At 40.0% G+C, this 22120-nt stretch overlaps 4 protein-coding genes across 9 annotated transcripts; 2 read left to right on the top strand and 2 right to left on the bottom strand.

Annotated features, from left to right (window-relative positions):
• Positions 1-1729: 1729 nt before the first annotated feature.
• Positions 1730-4044, bottom strand: LOC111338411 (putative ammonium transporter 2). Its single transcript, XM_022944901.2, has 2 exons — positions 3767-4044; positions 1730-3444 (listed from the first exon to the last, which is right to left on the bottom strand). The coding sequence occupies exons 1-2, from the start codon at positions 3909-3911 to the stop codon at positions 1730-1732; spliced, it is 1860 nt and encodes a 619-aa protein (XP_022800636.2). The 5' UTR covers positions 3912-4044.
• A 1101-nt stretch (positions 4045-5145) lies between these two features.
• Positions 5146-9013, top strand: LOC111338415 (putative ammonium transporter 3). The gene is made up of 4 exons (XM_022944907.2): positions 5146-5613; positions 6115-6690; positions 6776-7158; positions 7675-9013. Exons 1-4 carry the CDS (start codon positions 5481-5483, stop codon positions 8110-8112), a joined length of 1530 nt encoding a protein of 509 aa, XP_022800642.1. The 5' UTR covers positions 5146-5480; the 3' UTR covers positions 8113-9013.
• On the bottom strand, positions 8852-15001 carry LOC111338422 (putative ammonium transporter 2). Of its 6 annotated transcripts, none has more exons than XM_022944917.2 (6): positions 14589-14838; positions 14321-14386; positions 13989-14234; positions 11835-12362; positions 10623-10788; positions 8852-10121 (listed from the first exon to the last, which is right to left on the bottom strand). In XM_022944917.2, the coding sequence occupies exons 3-6, from the start codon at positions 14173-14175 to the stop codon at positions 9158-9160; spliced, it is 1845 nt and encodes a 614-aa protein (XP_022800652.2). In that variant the 5' UTR covers positions 14176-14234; positions 14321-14386; positions 14589-14838; the 3' UTR covers positions 8852-9157. The 6 variants fall into 6 exon arrangements, with proteins under 6 accessions (XP_022800652.2, XP_088588068.1, XP_022800654.2 ...); XM_088731942.1 differs by lacking the exon at positions 14589-14838 and adding an exon at positions 14470-14488; XM_022944919.2 differs by lacking the exons at positions 14321-14386; positions 14589-14838 and adding an exon at positions 14904-15001.
• A 1236-nt stretch (positions 15002-16237) lies between these two features.
• LOC111338410 (putative ammonium transporter 3) lies at positions 16238-21104 on the top strand. Its single transcript, XM_022944900.2, has 7 exons — positions 16238-16441; positions 17107-17247; positions 17619-17855; positions 18069-18266; positions 18445-18694; positions 19096-19370; positions 19849-21104. The coding sequence occupies exons 1-7, from the start codon at positions 16288-16290 to the stop codon at positions 20127-20129; spliced, it is 1536 nt and encodes a 511-aa protein (XP_022800635.2). The 5' UTR covers positions 16238-16287; the 3' UTR covers positions 20130-21104.
• Positions 21105-22120: the final 1016 nt, after the last annotated feature.

Here is a 22120-nt window from a genome sequence, read left to right as displayed (position 1 = left end):
TTCTCGTAGTGTTCTGTAAGATTAGTTAACACTCTGTCGAGTGTACGATCCCCTCTTGTTGGAAAATGGACGACTTGCGTGAGGCGGAACTGCTTAATAACTGGTGAAACATTTGCCCTGTTCCAGTCGCCAGCGAGAATTATACCTGCGCCGGGGATATCACTCTCTATCCTAGAGAGAGAATCCATCATGTAATCAAGGAGGGGCTCATCTTTGGCAGGTGGTGGAGGATGGTATACTGTACCAATGATAAGGCAGCTATAACCACGAGGCAATCGGTTGGGCGTGATCTTGGCCCACAAAACCTCAGGGCCCTCGGGGTCAGGGAACTCATAGTCCCGTAGAATTGAGAATTTGATGGAATCTTTTACATATAGAGCCACACCCCCATGTAGCCTGTGGGTCCTATCTTTGCATATGTTGTAGCCACTAATGTCAACTACGCTGTCATCAATAGAATCTTTCAGCCATGTCTCCGTTATACAACAAAGATCAAACTTGTGGGTGTTCAAAAAAATACGAAGTTCGTCTATTTTTGGCGCCAAACTCATTACATTAGACACAGCTATTGACGGTACGAATTGCAAGGTGTTTTTGCTGGCGTCGTTGTTTCTCTTAGGCTTGATAATAGCCAGATTGTTGAAATTGACGGCTCTTTGTTCTGTGTAACGGCTGGAGGAGACACACGTAGTTACTCTCACGGGAATTGTTGAAAGTCTCGGTAAAGTGTGATTATTGAACCGTAAAAATTCATTCAAGGTGGAAGAGTTATAGCAATTAACAGTTCTTTGTCTTGTGTAACTACTGGAGATGACGCGCGTAGTTGTTCTCCCGGGAATTACTGAAAGCCCCGGTAAAGTGTGATTGTTCGACTGTGAATAATTATTCAAGGTGGAAAAATCATTCGTTTCTGAAGAATATTTGCTTCGGCCTGTATTTAATTGTGTTTTAGTAAGTCTTCCAGACCGTTTCCCTCGGTACTTAAAAATTCCATACGATCGAATGTTCTTAAATAAAACTGACCGTCTCTCCTGAAGGCTGTAATTTTTCCGGAGCGACACCAGTTCACGTCGAGAGTACTGTTGGGTCGTTGTTTGGCGAATTGGAGAACCAAGTTGCTGAATTAAATCTCGAGTGGCTCTCTGCCGGCTACCAATGGCGATAATAGATTGAGCAGGACCGGGGTTGGTCGAAATATCAACGTATACCGTGATGTCCAATGGAGGGTCGTGGCCAGGGATGACTAAGGAGACAAACCCGTGTTTAGTGTGCTTCTGCATTGGAACTCTTGATCGATGAAAACCATGTTTGACGATACAAGTGCATTTCTTCTTGAGTTGGACACCACTGTACAGGGGTTCCCACCTTGATTTAAAAGTAGCCTCGAAGAATAATAAATGGTTTAGAAATACAGCGCTTAAACAGGATAAAATAGTGATAGAAACTAGAGCTACTCTAAACGTGGCCGCCATGATTGGCGCCGAGTGCTACACGCGATTAAGTAAACGTCAATTTCAGAAAACATCAATTTAAAGGAATAACTACATATAAATAGAATCACATGATAGAGGAATTCTATTTCCGCAAAAAATGCTCTATAGGTGCCTTTGATTGAAAATTCACTCTAACCCACAAGCCATCAGGATGAGTGAATTGTTTTGAAAGTTAAACATGTTAATTATGATTGTCACACATGAATTATTTTGATCGCCTAGTCTTTGGAACGAACTCATGGTTCGTTATCAAAATTTACTGCCTCTTTTACTTGAATAGTGTTTGATTTGCGTTGAATACCCCATGCAGCAAATGCCACAGGTCTAAACCTTGGCAAAGTTCTCGTATGGCCATCATCAGAATTTCTTTGATGCTCTTCCGTCGATTGTGTACCTCTCCTCATCCGTTGAGCACCTCTCAAAGCAAGCGCTATGACCCTAAACCTTTGCAGGCCTTCCTTATTATCAGCAACGGCCTCACCTTCTACTGATGTCTCTTCGTGAAATTTAACGACGCGAGTGACGTTTCCACCACCTCTAAAGACAGATGCCGCTGATCTTAACTTTGAGAGGCCTTTCTTATTTTCCTCGCTTTTCGTTTCCTCTTCCTGTAACCGGTCGACCCGCGTGCTTCGCTGTGCACCCCACAAAGTCCCCACTACTGTTTGGAGCAGTGCCAATCCCCGGTTTTTCTCTTGAGGATATCCGGCTGGACAATCGGCAGGTGCAACTTTATTCTTTATGGCCAGTGCTGCGCGCATGCGTTCAAGCTTCTGAAGCTGCTGTGGCGTCTTTCGCTCCGTGCTGTGATCTATAGCATGTTCACAGAAGTCAGCCCCCAGTTCCTCTTCATATTCAGAAAATCGGAAATGGATAAACTTTCCAATGATGAAAAACTGAAAAAATGCGACTACAGCCGCCCACAGTCCGATTGTTAAACACGCCAGGAGCTGAACTCCCAAAATTTTAAAATGCCCCCCTTTGAAAACACCGTACGTCTCTGAGAAATCTTCCAAGCGGTCTTGTTCGACGAACAACCCGACAGCAAACATGCTCCAAATAGCAGCGCCAGCATGGGTTGGGATAGCACCGACAGGATCGTCAATATTAAACTTCTCCAACAAAAGCCACCCCATCACTGAGATCGCACTACCAATGAAACCAATAAAAATGCTCTCCCCAGGCCTGGCAACGGCGCATATTGCCGTGATACTCACCAGACTCCCTAGTATTCCAGACATAAAAGTTGGTACATCAACACGCTTCAAGTAAAAGACACTAAACAAATGAGCAAAAATGCCCCCACCAATTGAGGCATTCAACGTGCAGACAGCTGACCGTGAAGCAAGCTTCCATTTACCGCCACTTACCCCAAATGTGCTCCCGCAGTTAAAACCAAGCCAGCCCCACCAAAGCATGAACATACCCAAGAGAACATTCGTCGGAGAAGCCATTTTTAGTGTCAAGCCATTGTCGTTATACTTGTTTCGTCTTGGCCTCAGCATGATGGTCCCAACTAAGCCAGCAACCCCACCTACTAGGTGTACAGGACTCGCCCCACCCACATCTACCACTCCAAGCTCCTTCAGCCAGCCGTGCTCTCCCCAGACCCAGTAGGCAGGAAAACAGAACGCCAGCGTGTTTGTGAAAGAGAAAACCATATAGGCTTGCAAATTTGCCCGCTCTGCGATGGCACCTGACACAATTGTTGTTGAAGTTGTTGCGAAAGATGCCTGAAAAAAATACAAAGCGAACACGCTTCCCATTCTTGACTGGTTCGCGTCAGCAAAAAAGTTTGCTGATCCTGAAAATGCGCTTTGTTTGCCGTGTTCATCACCTGATTCTCCCCGACTGAAAGCGAAGCCAAATATCCAGTAGGAGAGACCACCGAAAATCACATCCAGAGCATTCTTTACCATAATGTTGGTCTCATTTTTTTTAGATACCATACCTGGTGATAATGAAGTTTAACACATATCATTTTAGATATCGTTAGCACACTATTGTAAGTTAGTAGACGTAAATCTGAGGAAACAAATCCAATAAAATCCGTGACGTGAGCGGGAGTCGCTCTCTCTAAACACCCGAGCTAAGAGTGAAGCAATTATTGCTTGTGTAGACTGAGTCTAACTGAGAAGATTTGTCATCAAAACATAATCGATGCCATGAAATTTCTGTAGCTATTCCTCAAATGGAGTAAATGGAATGAACATTTCTTTAGGAAAAGCACAATTGTTTTACTCTATCTTAAGTCAGAATTGTATTCAACTGACCTGACTCAACGAGTCCGAATCCAGAGATCATGGTAAAGATAATGAAAGCACTGGTCAAAATCCACACGGCATCGCCATGGCCAACTTGAACTGCCCCGGTAGGAGAAACAGAAGTCATATTCGTGAATGATACGTTAAGGCTCATCTTGCCGTTTGTTTGCTGTCAGATTCTGTCGATGTCACCTGGGTCGAGTAATTTTCGTAGAGTGACAGAGAAAGTTAAAATGCGTAACCAAATACCTTGCTTTATACTATGCTTTTAAAGCCACTTTGAGACTTGAAATTGGTTTGATGAATATTTAATGCAATCTCACGAGTGAGTTTGGTTACTCATTTGTTCTCAGCGTGAGTTTGACTTTCACAAGGAAAGGTTTCACATCTGCAGGACTCCAGGTAATTTTCATCACACAACGTATGTTAAGACTCAAAATAAAAGGTTATTTTTGTTATTGGTATTGACCCTAAGCTGTTGCCAAAACATGGAGGAACAAGTTGTATGGAATTTTTCGATGAAAAACTGAAGAAAAATAGGTGTACTGAAACGGTTCGTATTCTATCAGTTCGTATGTTTACATTGGGAAAGTAAACTTCACTCATTCAAAAACTACTTTGCGTGTCATGTCCCATAGGAAAGCTGTGTTTGATCAGTTTTATTAGAAACGGTGCAAAATTACCTGGGTTTAATTGTGTTAGTCACTAGTTTTCAGCATGATGAAAACCAAAACAAAACTAAAACACAACAAGGACAACAAATTGCTTTTCTGCGGGGTATGAAATGAAGCTTCACTAGTTTAGCGGCGAACACAGCAAGTCAAGCTTATTAAAAAATATTGTACGTTTCTCCATTGCCGTGCAAGCTTTTCCACGAGATTTTTTCCCATACTTATTACTATAGATTAAGGCTGTTTTGAAAGTGAAATTATAGAAGTAAACGTAGTTCCCCCCATACTTACGTGAGAATAGTTAAGGTTATTCATGTTCAACTAATTCTGTTGCAAACAACAATAATTTTTTTTGTCCTTACTAAAAGCAAGCACCTCAAGTTTACAAAGCAGATATTTCGAAGTATATTGTTAATTATTTTTTGTCACCATAATTCAAACTACGTAGTAATTTTTTCCAGTTTAGAATTTTTGATTTCATTCTATATCTTAGTGCTCTTAAAAATTGCTTATTTCAAGCAGGGCAGTTGATTAACCTTATTTGTACGGCAGCGAATGGCGGGCTAACTTCGCTACAATAAAAGGGATTTATCGATCAGCAACAACTTGTTAATTAGAGAACATTCGTAAAGGCTCTATCGTCATATTAGTCCATACGAGGTATTTGATGAAAAGAAAAGAAAAGAAAAGAAAAGAAATATTGAATAATAAATGATTTTTTGTGAGTCATCTATCTAGACACCGTTATTTCAAACAAGCTCTCGGTTTGGTGGCTCACCATACATTTCATTGAACTGCTGAATCACTCCTTGAGATGAATTTTCACAACATTGAAGCGTTTTTTGAATAAGTTAAGTAGTTTGGACACAAACAAACTAATTTCCATATAACAAGAACAACGCATCGAACAACAAGAAAACGCCTTCAATGATCAGAGTGTCAACCAGTGTTAACCTGAGACACTAAAAGCCTTAAAAAGTAAACTCATCCTAGTAAATGTAACAAATAAATTCGTTTACTGCCTTGGCTGTAGCGGGACAATCGCAATTTCGATGGCGAGCACGACAGTCTCTCCTTTAGAGGGACTTACAGGAAGACCTATCGGGTATGAAGATGCAACTTGGATTCTCACCAGCGCCTTTATCATCTTCACCATGCAGTCAGGTTTTGGACTCATTGAATCGGGTAAGTAGTGTATTTATCAGGCACAACGAATTACTGATACTGTCTTTACAAACCTGGACAAATTTATTATGTAGCGCTAAAAAATACAAGAAATAGACAAAAGTCATTAAGAATTCAAAATATTTCTCTGTTAATAAAAGTTTAATTTTTACAAGGCGCGCATGGTATCTAGACAACTATTTTCCAGTCCACCTCCTTTTCCCGGATCAGAAAATTATCGAACGTGGTTAATTCAAAACTCTCACGCCAAAGCATTTTCAACTTGTCGCTTTAGTATGAAGACCGCACGAGCTCGTGCTGAAGAGTTTTTCCTCCAAAGCATTCGGTAGGGGGTGGGGGGTAGGGGGAGGGGATTCATGTTTTTGTTTTGTCACCATGGCAGTCGTGAATGTTCCATGCTTATATTATTTGTTGCCTAAAACCTATAACAAATAAATTTAAGGTATATTTTCGTCAACAACGAACAAATTCATAAGTAGAAATTGTTCATGCCTATTTCAGGAATGGTTACGATAAAAAACGAAACAAACATAATGGTCAAAAACGCCATTGACATCATCTTTAGTGGTCTTTCTTTCTGGTTATTTGGTTTCGGATTAAGCTTTGGAGTGGACGAAGGTACGAACGCCTTCACAGGGGTCGGATATTTCCTTACAGAAGTGCCTATCAACGAAGGAGAAGTCTACGCCATGTACTTCTTTCAAATGGCGCTGGCTTCCACAGCGACCACAATTGTCTCCGGATCTATGGCTGAACGAACGAATCTCAAAGCCTACATGCTGTATTCCTTCGTGAGTACGCTGACAACGTGTTTTCCAACTCACTGGATCTGGGGCAAGAAAGGACTTCTTAAGGAACTTGGCGTCATCGACATCGCTGGCTGCTCTGGAGTGCACCTAGTCGGGGGAGCCGCGGGGCTCGCTGCTGCTGTCATGTTAGGGCCTAGGTTAGGTCGTTTTGATAACAACAAGAAAAGGCCCCAGCCATGCTCCATGACTAATGTGCTGTTAGGAACGTTCATGTTGTGGTGGGGCTGGCTGGGCTTTAACTGCGGCAGCACCTTTGGTATAACTGGTGGTAAGGAGTGAATTGACTGACCTGGGCTTGATTTTTTATTAGCTAAATCTTCATTTTGCTAAGTTTGGTTTGGCTTCATTTGTAGAAAAATGGAAGTTAGCCGCTCGTGCAGCAGTCGTCACACTAAATGGTTCAATCGGTGGAGGTATCGTCGCCATTGCTTACAGCTACCTCCGAGACGCCGAAACATTAGATGTCCCAACTTTTGTAACTGGACTCCGTGGCGGTCTGGTATCAGTTACAGGTATTTGCGCTCTTGCCCGACCATGGGAAGGCATTGTGATCGGACTGTTTGGTGGAATGTTTGCGTGCTTACTGTCTGACGCCATGATTAAACTGAAGATTGATGATCCGGTCAACTGCGTTGCTACACATGCTGGAGCAGCAGTCTGGGGCATGATTGCTGTGGCTCTTTTTGCTGAACAAGAGAAAGACGAAGGATTCTCTGAGGAAAAGGGCCTGTTTAAGGTGAGTATTAAACAATTGGCCTTGCTGGAAAAGATTGCAGCGACAGTAATAGCTGCAACTAGAGAGGACAGGCGTGGGTTGTAGGTTGGCATCATTGTGCTGTCGTAGACTTTTTCTTCATTTATTGTATGTAACCCACGAATCGATTTCATAAGTAACAATTAAAAAGTCAACTAAATTTCCTGAAGTACAATCACATCAAATAGAGTGCTCGTCTCGTCCACTGAATTTCCCCGGGTCTTTTTATGACTTGTGTGTTCTTTAGTTTCACTTGTTGTCGCTCTCAACCCTCGCCATAATCGCTATCAAGGATCACCTTTGTTAACACGGAGTGCAACTGACAGTAACGGTTGTAACGAAAGTTAAAACCTCCCTTGTGATTAAACAGAGAGGAACAACTGTCATGGATTTAACGTGTATTCTACCTTCGCCTTCTCCTGTCTCAGTTGTCATCAATTTATCTGTTATTACGAAAGGAAATAGATGCTAACTAAAGACACAAATGTTTCGTTGCAGGGAGGCAGCTGGCGACTGCTTGGTGTTCAGTTGCTCGCATGTCTCGTAACAGCAGCTTGGGCAGTCGTGACAACAGTTATTCAACTTTTTCTGATCGAGAAGACAATTGGAATACGACTTACGCGGGAAGAAGAGTTACAGGGATGCGACTTTGTAGAGCATGGAATCGGGGAAGAAACTGGGGACAAGGAACAGGGCGAGGAAGCCCTACAGATGGAGAGCGCTAGCGCACCGGACCATCTTATTAGCTCCACTGATAAACGAAAAGACAACGAGGGCTTACGAAATTCGAACGATCTGCGATCGATGTGCAGTATGATGTCGGATGTGGAGGAACTTATTGAGCAGGAATTATGTTATCCTATGATTAAACAAAAGGATACCGCGGACAAGTGTGTTCAAGTTATCTCCGAACATGGTGTGTTGATAGAACTGTAAGAGATTCTTGGGTAAGACAAAGATGTAAATACACATATTCTTTAACATCTCATTCGCACCAGAGTTTTGGCTTTAACCATGAGAACACAAGCTCTTTCATATCATAGTTACTTGCAGTAATCCATTTACATATGGCACGATCCTCGCAGTAGATAGCGCTATTTAAGCAATAGCGAAAATCAGACCTGAAAAAAATCAGGCCTGTACGGGATTCGAACCACTGACCTCTGCGATACTAGTGCAGCGCTCTACCAATTGAGCTAACAAGCCAACTGGGAGCAGGCCGTTAACTTGATTCGTAATAAACCCGTGAAAGTGATAAATGAGATACAATGAAATATATGAAGTTCATATATTTTGTACTGCGGTATTAGATACATATGGCACGATCCGCGCAGTAGATAGCACTATTTAAGCAATAGCGAAAATCAGACCTGAACTGACCTGACCTGACCTTTTCGTTTATCAGGGGAGCTAATAAGATGGTCCGGTGCGCTAGCGCTCTCCATCTGTAGTCAGACCAGGTCTGATTTTCGCTATTGCTTAAATAGCGCTATCTACTGCGAGGATCGTGCCATATGTATCTTATACCGCAGTACAAAATATATGAACTTCATATATTTCATTGTATCTCAGTAATCCATTTGCTTGTTAGTCTAGGAGCGACTGGCATTTGGTTAGTAGCGTCTTGTCGCAATTTTGAAAAATGTTCATTGTTACAGAAAAGCATACGACAAGATAAAGTCACCTTTTAAGGGCGATTCAAAATTTAAAATGTTTAGTACTATCAATTAATCGATATTTGAACCATTGAACTACAGGGATGCCTTGCTATAACAGGCAAATCTTTGTTGTAACATCAAATAATGTAGACCAAAATTAAAGAATATCGAGCTTTTTACATCTTCTTCGACCACTCTCTAACCTCTATTCGGATATGTAAGACACTTACTCCATTCTTTAAAAAAAGATACCTTTTCGAGTGGATTTCGAATGAAATTTACCGCTATTTTCAGATCTTGAAAATAAAACGTTTTCAAAACATTTACTTTGTAAGTTTTCTGATGTCATTCAAACTAAGCTTTAATTCCCGACTGTCATCCGCTGGTGTGAGGGTTATGACCACGGGCACTTTCGCCTTTGGCTGGGAACACTCATTAGGGAGTTCTCCACCCTCATTTATTTCGAAGAAGCTGGCCTTTCTCGCTGATAGGAGAGCTTTATCCCTCCTCTTTCTAAAAACATTTCCGGCACTGTTGGAATCAGAGGTATTCTCAGATTCATGGGATGAACTATGTTGTTTTCTGTGCGTCGTTTTATTATGTTCAAGACTTCTCGCTGGCGATAGTTCGGATATAGATTCAGTGTCAGATTCTTCACAGTCTTGTAGTTCAGTGTCATCATTTGCAGGTTCACGACCACTGTTATGGGCTGAAGCATTGTTTTTGGGATTTAAATCCGTTTCTTCAAAATGTCCACCATTTCCAATAGGGAATACTCTGTTCTGTGACCCCGTCACGGGGCGTATGCGGTTCTCGGGTCTGGTGTGCGATTGGTCAATTCCATGTTCACAGGCATCCGCTCCGAGAATTTCTTCTTCAAGTGGAAATCTCAGCCCCACAGTTTTTTCAATGATGTAAAGCTGCATGAAAACTGTTATAATGGTCCATACGGTTATGGACACACAAGCCAAGAGTTGCACGCCAAGTATCTTTACATGGCCGCCTTTGAAAGCACCATAAGTTGAGGAGAAAGTGTTCTCGAGTGTGTCTTTTTCAACAAAGAGTCCAACAGCTAACATTCCCCAAATCGAACCTCCTGCATGGGTAGGAACTGCACCTACGGGGTCATCAATTTTGAGTTTGTTTAGAAGTTGCCAGCCAAGGATAGAAATCGCTGAACCAATAAAACCTATAGCTAAACTCTCCCCAGGTCTCACAACACCACAAATGGCAGTGATGCTGACGAGGCTGCCAAGGACTCCAACCATGAAGAAAGGAATGTCCAACCTAGAAAGGAAACAGAAGATGTTATTCTATCATTTCTACCCTTACATTTCAGTCCTTAAACAGCCGTTGGAAAACTAAACTTGACAATACTCGTAGCTAAAGATGATAGATTTTTGCATTATCATATTTATTCTTGTCCTTGCTCGAGAAGACTTGTAAACATGACTGCTAACAGATTACTTCGCCAAGATAGAAAATTTCACTCAGAAAACATCAAGTGTGGGTGTGTGTTTGGGAGTCGAACCCTTTTAAATTCTTAAAACCACGAAAATTATCAATTAAAAAATATACATATCCAGTATTAATGAGCAAGACTGTAGGTTAAGTTGGTCTTTTTCGTCCCTTGGATCATTCGTTTACAAGCCTCTCACTTCGCTGTCTAAGTGACTGAACGAAACAAGGAATCTAGGGGCTTTGCAGAACTTACAAAAGCTTACCCTTAAACATGCAGATCACTGTTCAAGAAATTGACCGTGTGGTATGGGATTCCTGTTATCTCACCTGTTACATTTAAAGTAGCTATAAAAAGTAGCGAAAACACCGCCACCGCATGAAGCATTTATGGTACAGACAGCTGACCTAGAAGCAAGCTTCCATCTTCCACCGCTGACCCCAAATGTGCTCCCACAGTTAAAACCGAGCCAGCCCCACCAGAGCATGAACATTCCTGTTATCAGATGAAAAGAGAAAGAATAAAGTGGTTTCTTCTGTAATTAGTTAAAGAAATGTTTAATAATGGTACAAATGTGGTTGTAAAAATCTGGATACATAAATTAAACGTAGATGTGCACGATCCTTCGCAGTAAAGCACTATTTGAGCAATAGTGAAAATCAGACCTGAAAAAAATTTCAGGCCTGTACGGGACTCGAACAACTGACCTCTGCGATACTAGTGCAGCGCTCTACCAATTGAGCTAACAAGCCAACTGGGAGCAGGCCATCAAATTAATTCGACATGAACCCGTAGATGGTAAATCAAACAACAACAAACATATGAAACATATGTATGAACTGCGTTGTTGTTTGATTTACCATCTACGGGTTCATGTCGAATTAATTTGATGGCCTACTCCCAGTTGGCTTGTTAGCTCAATTGGTAGAGCGCTGCACTAGTATCGCAGAGGTCAGTGGTTCGAGTCCAGTACAGGCCTGAAATTTTTTTCAGGTCTGATTTTCACTATTGCTCAAATAGTGCTTTACTGCGAAGGATCGTGCACATATACGTTTCATAACCGCAGTTCATACATATGTTTCATATGTTTGTTGTTGTTTGATTTACCATCTACGGGTTCATGTCGAATTAATTTGATGGCCTGCTCCCAGTTGGCTTGTTAGCTCAATTGGTAGAGCGCTGCACTAGTATCGCAGAGGTCAGTTGTTCGAGTCCCGTACAGGCCTGAAATTTTTTTTCAGGTCTGATTTTCACTATTGCTCAAATAGCGCTTTACTGCGAAGGATCGTGCACATATACGTTTCATAACCGCAGTTCATACATATGTTTCATATGTTTGTTGTTGTTTGACATAAATTAAAGATAACTAGTATTTGAACTTTGACTCAAAGCATGGTTGCCGGTAGATCTGACTAAATTGACTGAAGGAATGAATGATTGGGCCACTGGCCAAATCATTGACTGGTTCACCAACAAACCAACTTGTCACCTGAGGCATTCAATTTAATTACCTAGGGGAAAATTTAAACACTTGTACATACCAAGCAATACATTTGTTGGACTTCCCATTTTATGTGTCAAGGGTGCGTTTACGCCAGAGCAGCTTTTAAATTTTCCAGCTCGAGGCTTGAGCATCATAGTTGCAACCAGACCTGCTACTCCTCCAACGAGATGCACAGGACTGGCCCCACCCATGTCGACAACGCCCATCCTTCGTAGCCAGCCCGTGTCCCCCCATACCCAGTGGGCAGGGAAGCAATATGTTAAGGTATTTGTAAAGGCAAATATTATGTACGCCTTTAAGTTCATCCTCTCTGCAACTGCTCCTGAAACGATAGTTGTGGCGGTTGTGGCAAAAGAGGCTTGGAAACAATATAGTGCGAAGACGTCTCCCATACGCGTCTCCTCTGCGTCTGTGAAAAAGCTTCCATAGCCAGAGAATGCATTTGCGCCTTCGTCCTTTCCAAAAGTGAAGGCAAAACCGAACATCCAGAACCCCAGGCCACCAAAAATAACATCAACAGCGTTTTTCACCATAATATTTGCTTCGTTTTTTCTGGAGACCATACCTAGATATAACCAATGAGGAATTTATCGACAGTTTTCAAGTTAAAAACTGAGTTGAAAAACTGTAGTACTTAAAGATACTACGAGAGAAATTTTTCTATATTTTTTTTGTTAATTATTCCCATGTTACAGCCAGAAAAGTATTATGAAGTTTAGAAGAACCATCGTACGCCAAACTCGTGTTTTTCATGACTCGTTAAAACAGAGCTCAGCTATTATTACTATATCATTTTGGGCTCTTACGCAAACAACGTCAAAAATAGATGTCACAGGTTATAAAAAAGCTTTCGTTTGGTGTTTTTAAAGGTTAGATTTCTCAACCAAAGGCTTACGTGCGAAAAATTGTTCTTGAGAACAGTGATCTGTTTGTTAGCTCATCCTTCAAGAGTTCAGGAAAGAAAGGTGGAGACAAGCTCGTTTTAACTGTAATTTTAAGGTGGCGCTGCATACCCACAGGACAAAATACCCAAAGGCAGAAAAAAGGGGCTTATAGCTAAATTTGGTGTTGCTACCAACAGTTTAAAAAACACAGAATCACGTAATCCAAACCTTTATTATAATCAAGATAACGAGTGTAAATGAAACGCCACTACAAAATTGAGGAAGAAGCTCTTGCTATTTTTATCTCGATCCAGTATTTTTTTTCACTTGCAAAGGTGAGCCTATTGTGCATCATCATTATATTCTCTACGTCACTAACGCCTAGCTGCCAGATACATATTTCGCGCGACAGCCGACTTCAATCATTTTGCTGGCTTGTGATTGGACTATTCAGCAGACTGTTTATGACTGATGAAAATACGTCTTTGATGTAAACAGAACTTAGGTAATATGAATTGTCTTAGTTTTTAATTACTCGCAACAGAATAAATGCAATATATGACAATAGAACGCATTAGTAGCCAACTAACAGGTGGGAATATAACAATTAACCACAGGAAGAAATACGAAACAAATATTATCATGCATGACATCTTTTACGCAAGGGTGAATTTGCAGTTTTGGAAGGTATCATATTCTATGAAAAACAGGGACCTAAAAGTGACAGCGTGGGGTAAACATTTGGTTACGCTTACACGCGAGGTAGAAAATACTTTCAGCGAATCTCACGAGTCCGCGTTTGGAAACGTATTACGAAAATGAGAAAACGAGGAGCAAATAATCGAAATCTTCTTTTTGACAGGTTCAATAATTAATTCGTCTGCTTGTAAATAAGAAGTCAAGGGAACAATTACTCATCAAATTGCGAGCTGGTGTGTTTCCTAAAAAATCCGTCCATTAATGGTGTTTATGCCTTCCCCCATGCAGTCTTTGACTGAGTCATTTTGTTTTGCTGATTTCGTGGAGTTAAACCTTCAATATCTTTGGAGTTCGGTTAATGCTGCTAAGAAATTTCAAGTTTCGTTTACATAGGTGAGGAAGATATGATAAGTTCCGTCCAAAAAAAACCCGCGGTAACAAAGTAAACTTTGCTTGTGGACTGAACTGAACAATCATTTAGCACAACGCAAATTAGAATCTCAAAAACTCGGTAAAACATGAAGTAAATTAAAACGAAATATTTCTGAATTTAATTTTTCGGCGTTTCAAGCATCAAAAATCAACGAAACGTCCAATAATAACCCTACCAGATTCTACTAGCCCAAATCCCGAAATCATCGTGAAAATGATGAAAGCGCTGGTTAAAATCCAAACGGCATCACCCGGACCATCCATTGTATCTCTTCCTCGAGGAATTGTAGTTGGTAATTCAATGCTGGTGAACGGCACAGAGGTTCCATCGAAAAGCGATGAGTTCGTCACTGAGTTGGCCATTGTTGTTGATGCTGATCACTTCCTAAGTTAAAGAATAATTGTGCGGCTCCCTTACATGTCTGAAAAAATAATATGGTGGGCTAGTGTAACTTAAATAGAAACCAGCGTGTCACGAGATTCATCATGAAACTTGTGACTTTCATACTTCTGTTCGCTCAGATTTTTGCTACTTTCCTCTCAAAAGTTTAGCTGAGAATTGGTTAAAAAGCACCTTAAAAGATATAACAAAAACCGTTTAAAAATGAAGTTTTCAGGCAGATGGCTAGCAAAAGCAATCACAAATTAAATATATACGGCGTTGGTTTGGCCTGTCGGTAAACGGCTGTTTTTTCAAACACGTAGTTCAGATTCTGGTTCGTGTTCCGCTATCGTTTTGTTTCTTGGAAATTAAGAACATTTTCAGTCTTGCTTACCACTTTGTGACACTTGACACTTTTTCATGTGTCAGACACAGCAAACACTATATATGAAATCCTCTGCTCAATTCATTAGTATGCAAAGTTCGTCCTTGAAGAAAGCCTTGAATAAGTAACTCACTACAACGGATTTCATGCGTCAAAATGAGTAATTTGAAAGAAGCGAACTATTCCTAAAAATATTCAAACCAATATTGTCGATCTTTTCCTTTGCGCTCTGTATCGCAAATTGGCACTAGTTTTGGTTAATAATTCAAAACAAGTTTAAATATAAACAACTTTTTGTCAAATGATTATTTTCGCTATTCTCACCTGTTCACTTTTATCATGCAAAGAAGAATTCTGATAGGGTGTGTAAAACCTCAATTGTTTCAGCTTTTTCTTATTTTACCTAATCTCAAATAAATGTAAAATGTCGGCGAACAGGCAAGTCAAAGAAAACTAGAAAAAAGCCGAAATGGTTATGTATCTATAATTTTTTTTACTCATTTAAATGTAAATTTCATCCTTTTCTAAAAAGACAAATTTACAATTAACAATTCATGACGGAACACCTTGGTGATAACAGATTACTAGTGTATACATTTCCTTAATTAAACATTAAATCGGAACTACTGCATAACAGAAATTTTATCTTTCAAAGACAAACTTTATATGATTCATGGAAGCTAAGTATGTATTCCCCCCAAGAAAAAGGGTAAATAAAAGCTAAACTCGTCTGCAAAATGTCGAGTTATCGGTTTCGTTTTTGCTGCATCCGGTCTTTTCTCAAGTGAAAAGAAAGGATCACATAAACTGCGTAAGTTATAGAAGTTGATAAGGCTTATTTAGCGGGGAGAAAATGTTGTTATAGAACGGCTGGAGCGATTGATCAAAATATAACATGCGAACGGTCGAGGCAATATCTGAAAAGATCCGATATGTCAATCTGTGAATATACTCAACGCGTATCCGGCGGGAGATAATTTCATGGAAGCGCCTTGAAGATATTGGTCAGAATAATTCATTAACAAAGACGATCACTTGAGAAGCAACAACTATTATTCACTTTTGTCAACTGAGTTCTCAATTTTTGTTTTGATAGTCGTGTGAAACCTACTGCGAGTAAACACCACGTTGGGCGTCACAAAGATCAAAACAAATTTGTTGCCGAGCCTTGTTGCATTTTTTTCCATTTTTCATTTTCTTAAGTTTTTTCATTTTAAACAAAAATCAGCGAATAAGTAGAAAAACGAAACAGGTTGAAAAAAAAAAGTCGACTTCAGGGGACTTCTCCGCTCTATTGTGCAGCTTTCCTTTCTTATGCAACGTGTCTGTTAAAAGATGATAGCTTTCCTAATCCATTTATTTCGAGAGTAATCTTTCGAAAACAGCAGGGAGGTTTTCATTGGTTAATTGGCAGTTTTGATCCAGCTTTATAGAAAGACATTTCAAGTGACTTGGCGTTCAATGTCTCTCAAGTAAAACGATGGCCGGCAAATTGAAGAAACATTCATTACGAAAAGACACGAATGTTAATTTTCAAGGGAAATCACGTTATATATATTTTTTCGTTTGTTTGTTTATCTTGGAGCTATTGTGTATTTACATCAGTAGAAATTATTTATAAAAATTGCAAATTAGATGCGGTAACTTCCACTGTTTCAGTTTGCATAAATTACGAGTCTGCCGGGTGAAACAAAAAGTAAAATTAGAGATGAACTTTACTCGCAACTCGTCGAATACTTACATAAATGGAAGCGAATCTGCAGTCAGCTCTGTTGCGTTGAATTCCGACGATGCAACATGGATTTTGACAAGTGCCTTCATAATATTTACAATGCAGTCTGGATTCGGACTCGTAGAGTCAGGTTTGTTTATCCAAAGTTTACAATTTGCTGATTAATTTTAGGAAAAAAGCTGCCAAATAAACGTACCAATGCACTGACTCACTCAAAGATATAAAAACGTGTTAAATTTTGCTTTACCGAGACATCTGATACACCAGAGGTAGAAAGGTGATAAGTTGAAGTTTGATCATGTACAATTTTTTTAAAAATATCAATTAACTGATCTGTAACCTTTATTTGGGACTCAACTCTTTGCGAAATTGTATCCTGAGTTTTCCCCGCAGGTTTTCACTATACGTCAACACTTTAATTTCGGAATGGATTTTTACAGGTTGAGAAAGATTCGACTCCTAACTGAACCGAGAGTACTCAACAAAACTAAACTTATAAACTGGCTGTTTTGAAGCATAACTGGATACATTTCAAACAACCATAATGAAGGGATTCCCTTAACATTCAGCCGCACCAAAACAGGTTTTATGCTACAAAGAGTCTACAAACTACAAAGGTCGCTTTGTATTGTGACATAAATAATGTTATTTACGTTCGCATCCGAGAATAATTGGGAGCGATGTTTGGGAAATCATTATTCGATATTCGTGTAACGTATTTAAATGGGTAATTGACCTATAAAACAATTTCTAAGCGCTCCTAAAAGACAGCGATGATTTCCTAATTTTTTCCAGGTCTGGTCTCTCAGAAGAATGAGGTCAATATCATGGTTAAAAATGCCGTTGACGTCATATATGGAGGACTGTCCTATTGGTTGTACGGATTTGCTTTCAGCTTTGGCATCGCTGAAGGAACAAATGCCTTTTGCGGCATTGGTAAAGAAATGAAGACAGCTTGTAAACCTTTTTCATACAATTTGACTGAAATTGTGTATCGCCAGGAATTGATAAAGAATCGCTTTTCTTCTAAAATGTACGTGCAGCAACTGAGTTACAAAGTAGTGACGCGGTTTCATTCACAAAGGCGCAACAAAGACGCCGAGAAAAGTTGAGGCATTCAACAAGCCAACCAGGTCTTCAAACCCTCGCAATATATTCATCAGAGTTTGTCGACATTTGAAAAAAGATCCACTGTGCTTCTCAGTGTCATGTGATGCACTCTGTTGACTCTATTGTTTTCCTTATTTCTAGGTATAAAATGGAAATACGTCTACCAAACCCTTTTTCGTTGTTTATTTTTCCACCAGGTTATTTTGCGATGGACGTAGAAGCCGAACAAGGAGATGTCTTCGCCCTGTATTTCTTCCAGATGTCGTTCGCCACCACTGCCACAACCATCGTGTCGGGGGCAATGGCGGAAAGAACTCATCTAAATGCATACACAATTTACTCTTTCACCAACACGATATCGTACGTCTTTCCTGCACACTGGCTTTGGGGTGAAAAAGGCTTTCTTAAGGAGCTTGGCGCTATTGACGTTGCAGGTAAACTAATGGAATTGAGCGACAACTATCAAAAAGAAAATTTATAAGTCTTCAGACACTTGAAATGAAAAATGTTGCAGTTTCAAGGATCGTTAACTGAAACCGGATGACTCAGGAAAACATGACTGACAAGAATTTAAAGCTTTTACTTTTTTTATAGAATGACTTGCGAGAAGTATTAATGAACAGGAGAGAATGGTTCACTTTTTTCAGGGTGTTCTGGTGTTCACTTAGTTGGAGGAGTCGCTGGTCTGGTGGCCTCGATCATGCTGGGTCCAAGACTTGGACGATATGACAGTTCCGTCAGACAAGGGAAGCCTGGGTCACTCACCAATGTTCTTCTAGGAACGTTTATGTTGTGGTGGGGCTGGCTTGGGTTTAATTGTGGCAGCACTTTCGGAATGAGTGGAGGCATGTAGATATTTGAGTTATTTTCATGTGATAAAAGATAAAAGGAAATAAGTAACAAGACTGAGAAGAAAATCGTTTTTACTCATTCATAATTTACTTGAAAACTTCCTGGTGGCAGCACCACAAAGTTTTAAAAGTCGTGATCTTTTTAAAAACTGGGTCTTAATTTTTTACACAGGAAAATGGCTCCTTGCCTCAAGGTCAGCAGTAGTAACGTTGAACGGGTCAATTGGAGGAGGTATCTTAGGGATAGCTTACAGCTACTACTTCCGTAAGGGGAAGCTGGATGTGGCAGTATTCATAACTGGCATTCTAGGAGGTCTTGTGGGTATCACAGCCATCTGTGCTGTGTGTCGTCCTTGGGAGGCCTTCCTCATTGGATTCATTGGAGGAGTGGCGGCATGCGGCAGTTGTGACATTATTGACAGGTTGCTGCAAAAACTGTTCTTACTACACACATTCTTATGAGCTCTATTGACATGCCTTATTTAGTGGATAGGATTGAAGAAAAACTTGTTTATTCCTCTTTATTTTTTCGGCTGGTCTGATTCGGTTGTTTAACACTAAATATAGGTTTTGGCACTAATGTTTGCCGTTTTCTAGGAGGAAGAGAGGCAACAATTGGACGCCACGTACACCCTATAGGCTTAGGAGGTTTCTATATGCATTATAGTAAATTTCACTTGATTAAAGTATAGGAATCGTGGCTTTATCCTAAGATTTCTTTGCTAAAAGTATTTGCGAACACAAATTTCTCTGCTGCTTTTCTTTCTGAACCATTTAAAAGGAAAGAAGTTGACGAATAGGCATGAAATTAATCCTCCCCTAGGTTGAAAGTCGATGATCCTGTGGGTTGCATAGGAACTCATGCTGTGGCTGGTATTTGGGGGATGATTGCAGTTGCTTTGTTTGTCGAGGAGGACGAGCTTGAGGGATTTTCAGATGTTCGTGGGCTCTTAAAAGGTGGCAGCGCCAAACTGCTTGGTGTTCAAATCCTTGCATGCGTCGTTATTGGCGCTTGGTCCGCTTTGACTACATGGTTACAGTTGTTTCTCATCAACAAGATTCTTCCAATTAGACTCACTCGTGAGCAGGAGATCATAGGTAAGATAACTTTCCAGGTTTAGTGCAACTGGAATAATACCTTGCATACCCTGCGTGCCGCCCAAATGTACCTTGATAGCCATGACTGCTCTCATTCGTGCTGAACACCGTAAGTGATTTTGATCCTCACGTCTTTGCCATGCTTGCTTGGGTCTCTTTTTCTCTGCAAATTTTAGGTTTTTCATATTAAGTTCTTTCTTTTCTAAGAATGGTATCATGCAGCAGTGAATGCTGTAAAGGAACATGAATACTTTGAGAGAAAAATCATTTCTGTGTACAAAATTGATTTGGGGGAGAAGCAATGCGGTCTCATCTTATCCATTGCTGCATTTTGGATTTCTTAAGCTCTTGCTATTCAAACACATATGATAAATTTTCTGCCATTCATATGGCATGTCTAAAAAGTGCGTGGTCAGTTCAGCGAACGACATGTCAAGTAAAACTGAATTACAGTAAGACACTCTTGATATACCCTTAGGTACTGACAAACTAGAACACGGGATTGACTGTAATGATTCTGAGGACGACATCACTGAACTGGAGCACGATACACTGGAGGGAGAAGAGGACGGAGTCGACAGTTTTGGAGAATACATCAAAAATGAAGCTCCAGCCCTTAACCATGGTGCCAAAATGGATCAAATACTCTCCATTCATAATCTTCCAAGATATGATCTCCCTTCCAGTTCAGGAAGTCATTTATCGAAGCGAAAGATGAAAAATGAAGTCGGAGTTCAGGTGGATCTGCAAGACCATTAACTTTTCCCGGTATCAAGTCTCCTCATAAGAGCTTATATTGGTATCTCTGAATCAAATTCAAGTTTCATTTTTTTGGCAAACGTAGAAAATGTGCTATCGACTATTTATAACTAACTCAATGAACTCAGGAATAAGTCAGGTTTAGTAGGCCTAAGACTCAGCTAATGCGGACTAACTAAGAGTGTCTACACCTAATAAAGTGTAAAGTACTAAAGTAGTGCGAAAGATTCACGTATACATTTATTCTATTTCGATTGATAGGCGATGGTAATCATTGCGAGAAACTAGTGAGAAATTTGTTAATAGGTTAGCAGACGACTGTTTACAACTTTACCATGACGCTTACTTTGGAAGAAAACGCTTTTTTATCGCAGCAATTGTTCATGTTCGATAATCAAGTTTAATTAGTTCCTGTTCAGAAGATTAATTTACGTTCCGAAAAAAACTAGTTTCTTTCAATCGTTCACTAAAATTTTAGCGGTTTTGAATAACAGCTTAGCCCTGACACCTCAGCTTTCGGAGGTTTTTTTCCTTCATTTTCCTTAACTTGAAAAACTTATGAACTTTAATTAAGGTTAAGTATGTACCCTGGTGATTATGGAAAAGGTATGGGGAAGAAAAATCGTACTTTCTTTCCCAAAGAACTGTTTTCACTTTTGAAAATATGAGGCTGTGTAGAAAAGTTCAATCATAATCTTTCTTGTAATCTTGAGAATCTGTAAAACTGTTCCTCGTACTTATATCGCACAACCATTTTCAGACCTGCCAGATGTTAAACAGAACAGGAATTTAAAGCTGCAATTATCTCTGAAAAATGCTGAATGACGGATGATGGATATAGCTGTGATAGGCACGCCCATGATTATTATTTTAAAAAGACGTCTTCCGCCTGAATTGTGACGCGTGTAGCTGGGCTGGTGTTGTAAAGTTGTATCCTTACTGTGTTGACCAGAATAAACTCGTGTACGGAATTGATTGTGGCCACAATTCAGCTGCTAGTGTAAGTTTAAACCTCCTGATTCCCGTCAACTTTCACCTCGATTTGTATCATGAGTGAAAGTATCCAAAGGTCCACACATATACTTATGAACTTTCTTACTGTCACAGTTCATATCTCTACTAACAATTAAAATTTAAAAGCGGAATGGAGACTAAAAATATACCTCGACTGGAGGATGACATCAGTTAATGCTTGAAGTGTTGTCAAGAGTATTTCAGTGCGTTCCTCTCGACACGTTCAAATGCCGTGGGAATACAATCGCTGACCAGGTTGTTCAATGCAATAAAATGTCGTCGGAGGCTTTTCTCGTTTTCTCACGAGATCGAAGTTGTTGAAATAATAATTAGTTTCGTTCCATACAGGGCATTGAGGCGTCAGGTGACATTCCAAATGGGCCATAAGCAGAGTAATTGGCTGTTGAAAACTGAAAGAGTTGAATGGTTGGCATTATAAAAATATGACATGTCAAAGCGAAAAAAAGTTCTTATTCATCGCACAAAATGGATAAAAAAGACTCTAAAACTAGATTACGATTGTGGTGGTACCTATATAAATACTAATAAAACGGTCTTTTTTTCTGATGTGACTTTTTCTTTTTAGGTTAAACGGAGCTAACATAGAATCTGCAAAAGGTCTGCTCAGAAAGAAAGGGTTTCACAGATCTCATAGTTTCGTTTTTGTTTTTCTTTCGGAGTCTCGATCCATTTTGTCCTGCCACTCAGCTGTCTTGAAGTCTTGATGTTTTAAAGAAGCTGTCATGCAGTCTCGGACAATATCCTACGTATTTTTAGTAAGCCCACTTATCTCAAATTTACGAAAAAACTGCCGATCCAAAAGATTATGATATCCACAAGATAACCAAATAATAGTTAAAACTGAGTAATAAACAACGAGACGTAAAGTCGTGAGAAAACATTGTATGTGGAGTAAGAGCCTAGCTATGAGTTGTTAAAAAGTATTTTTTTAAATCTTATGAGTCACGGCCCGACCA

This window comes from Stylophora pistillata, chromosome 8, assembly GCF_964205215.1.
Source record: "Stylophora pistillata chromosome 8, jaStyPist1.2, whole genome shotgun sequence".
Classification (NCBI taxonomy): domain Eukaryota; kingdom Metazoa; phylum Cnidaria; class Anthozoa; order Scleractinia; family Pocilloporidae; genus Stylophora; species Stylophora pistillata.
This window is presented reverse-complemented; position numbering and strand designations above follow the sequence as displayed.

Bases quoted from the DNA above. Each gene is read 5' to 3' on its own strand.
- LOC111338410 (XM_022944900.2), top strand. From the start codon at position 16,288: ATGAACTTTACTCGCAACTCGTCGAATACTTACATAAATGGAAGCGAA. The intron at 16,442-17,106 runs GTTTGTTTATCC...AATTTTTTCCAG, and splicing joins ATTCGGACTCGTAGAGTCAG to GTCTGGTCTCTCAGAAGAAT. The intron at 19,371-19,848 runs GTAAGATAACTT...ATATACCCTTAG, and splicing joins TCGTGAGCAGGAGATCATAG to GTACTGACAAACTAGAACAC.
- LOC111338411 (XM_022944901.2), bottom strand. From the start codon at position 3,911: ATGAGCCTTAACGTATCATTCACGAATATGACTTCTGTTTCTCCTACC. The intron at 3,445-3,766 runs GTCAGTTGAATA...CATTATCACCAG, and splicing joins ATTCGGACTCGTTGAGTCAG to GTATGGTATCTAAAAAAAAT.
- LOC111338415 (XM_022944907.2), top strand. From the start codon at position 5,481: ATGGCGAGCACGACAGTCTCTCCTTTAGAGGGACTTACAGGAAGACCT. The intron at 5,614-6,114 runs GTAAGTAGTGTA...TGCCTATTTCAG, and splicing joins TTTTGGACTCATTGAATCGG to GAATGGTTACGATAAAAAAC. The intron at 6,691-6,775 runs GTAAGGAGTGAA...CTTCATTTGTAG, and splicing joins CACCTTTGGTATAACTGGTG to AAAAATGGAAGTTAGCCGCT.
- LOC111338422 (XM_022944919.2), bottom strand. From the start codon at position 14,175: ATGGCCAACTCAGTGACGAACTCATCGCTTTTCGATGGAACCTCTGTG. The intron at 12,363-13,988 runs GTAGGGTTATTA...GGTTATATCTAG, and splicing joins ATTTGGGCTAGTAGAATCTG to GTATGGTCTCCAGAAAAAAC. The intron at 10,122-10,622 runs GTGAGATAACAG...TTTCCTTTCTAG, and splicing joins AGCTACTTTAAATGTAACAG to GTTGGACATTCCTTTCTTCA.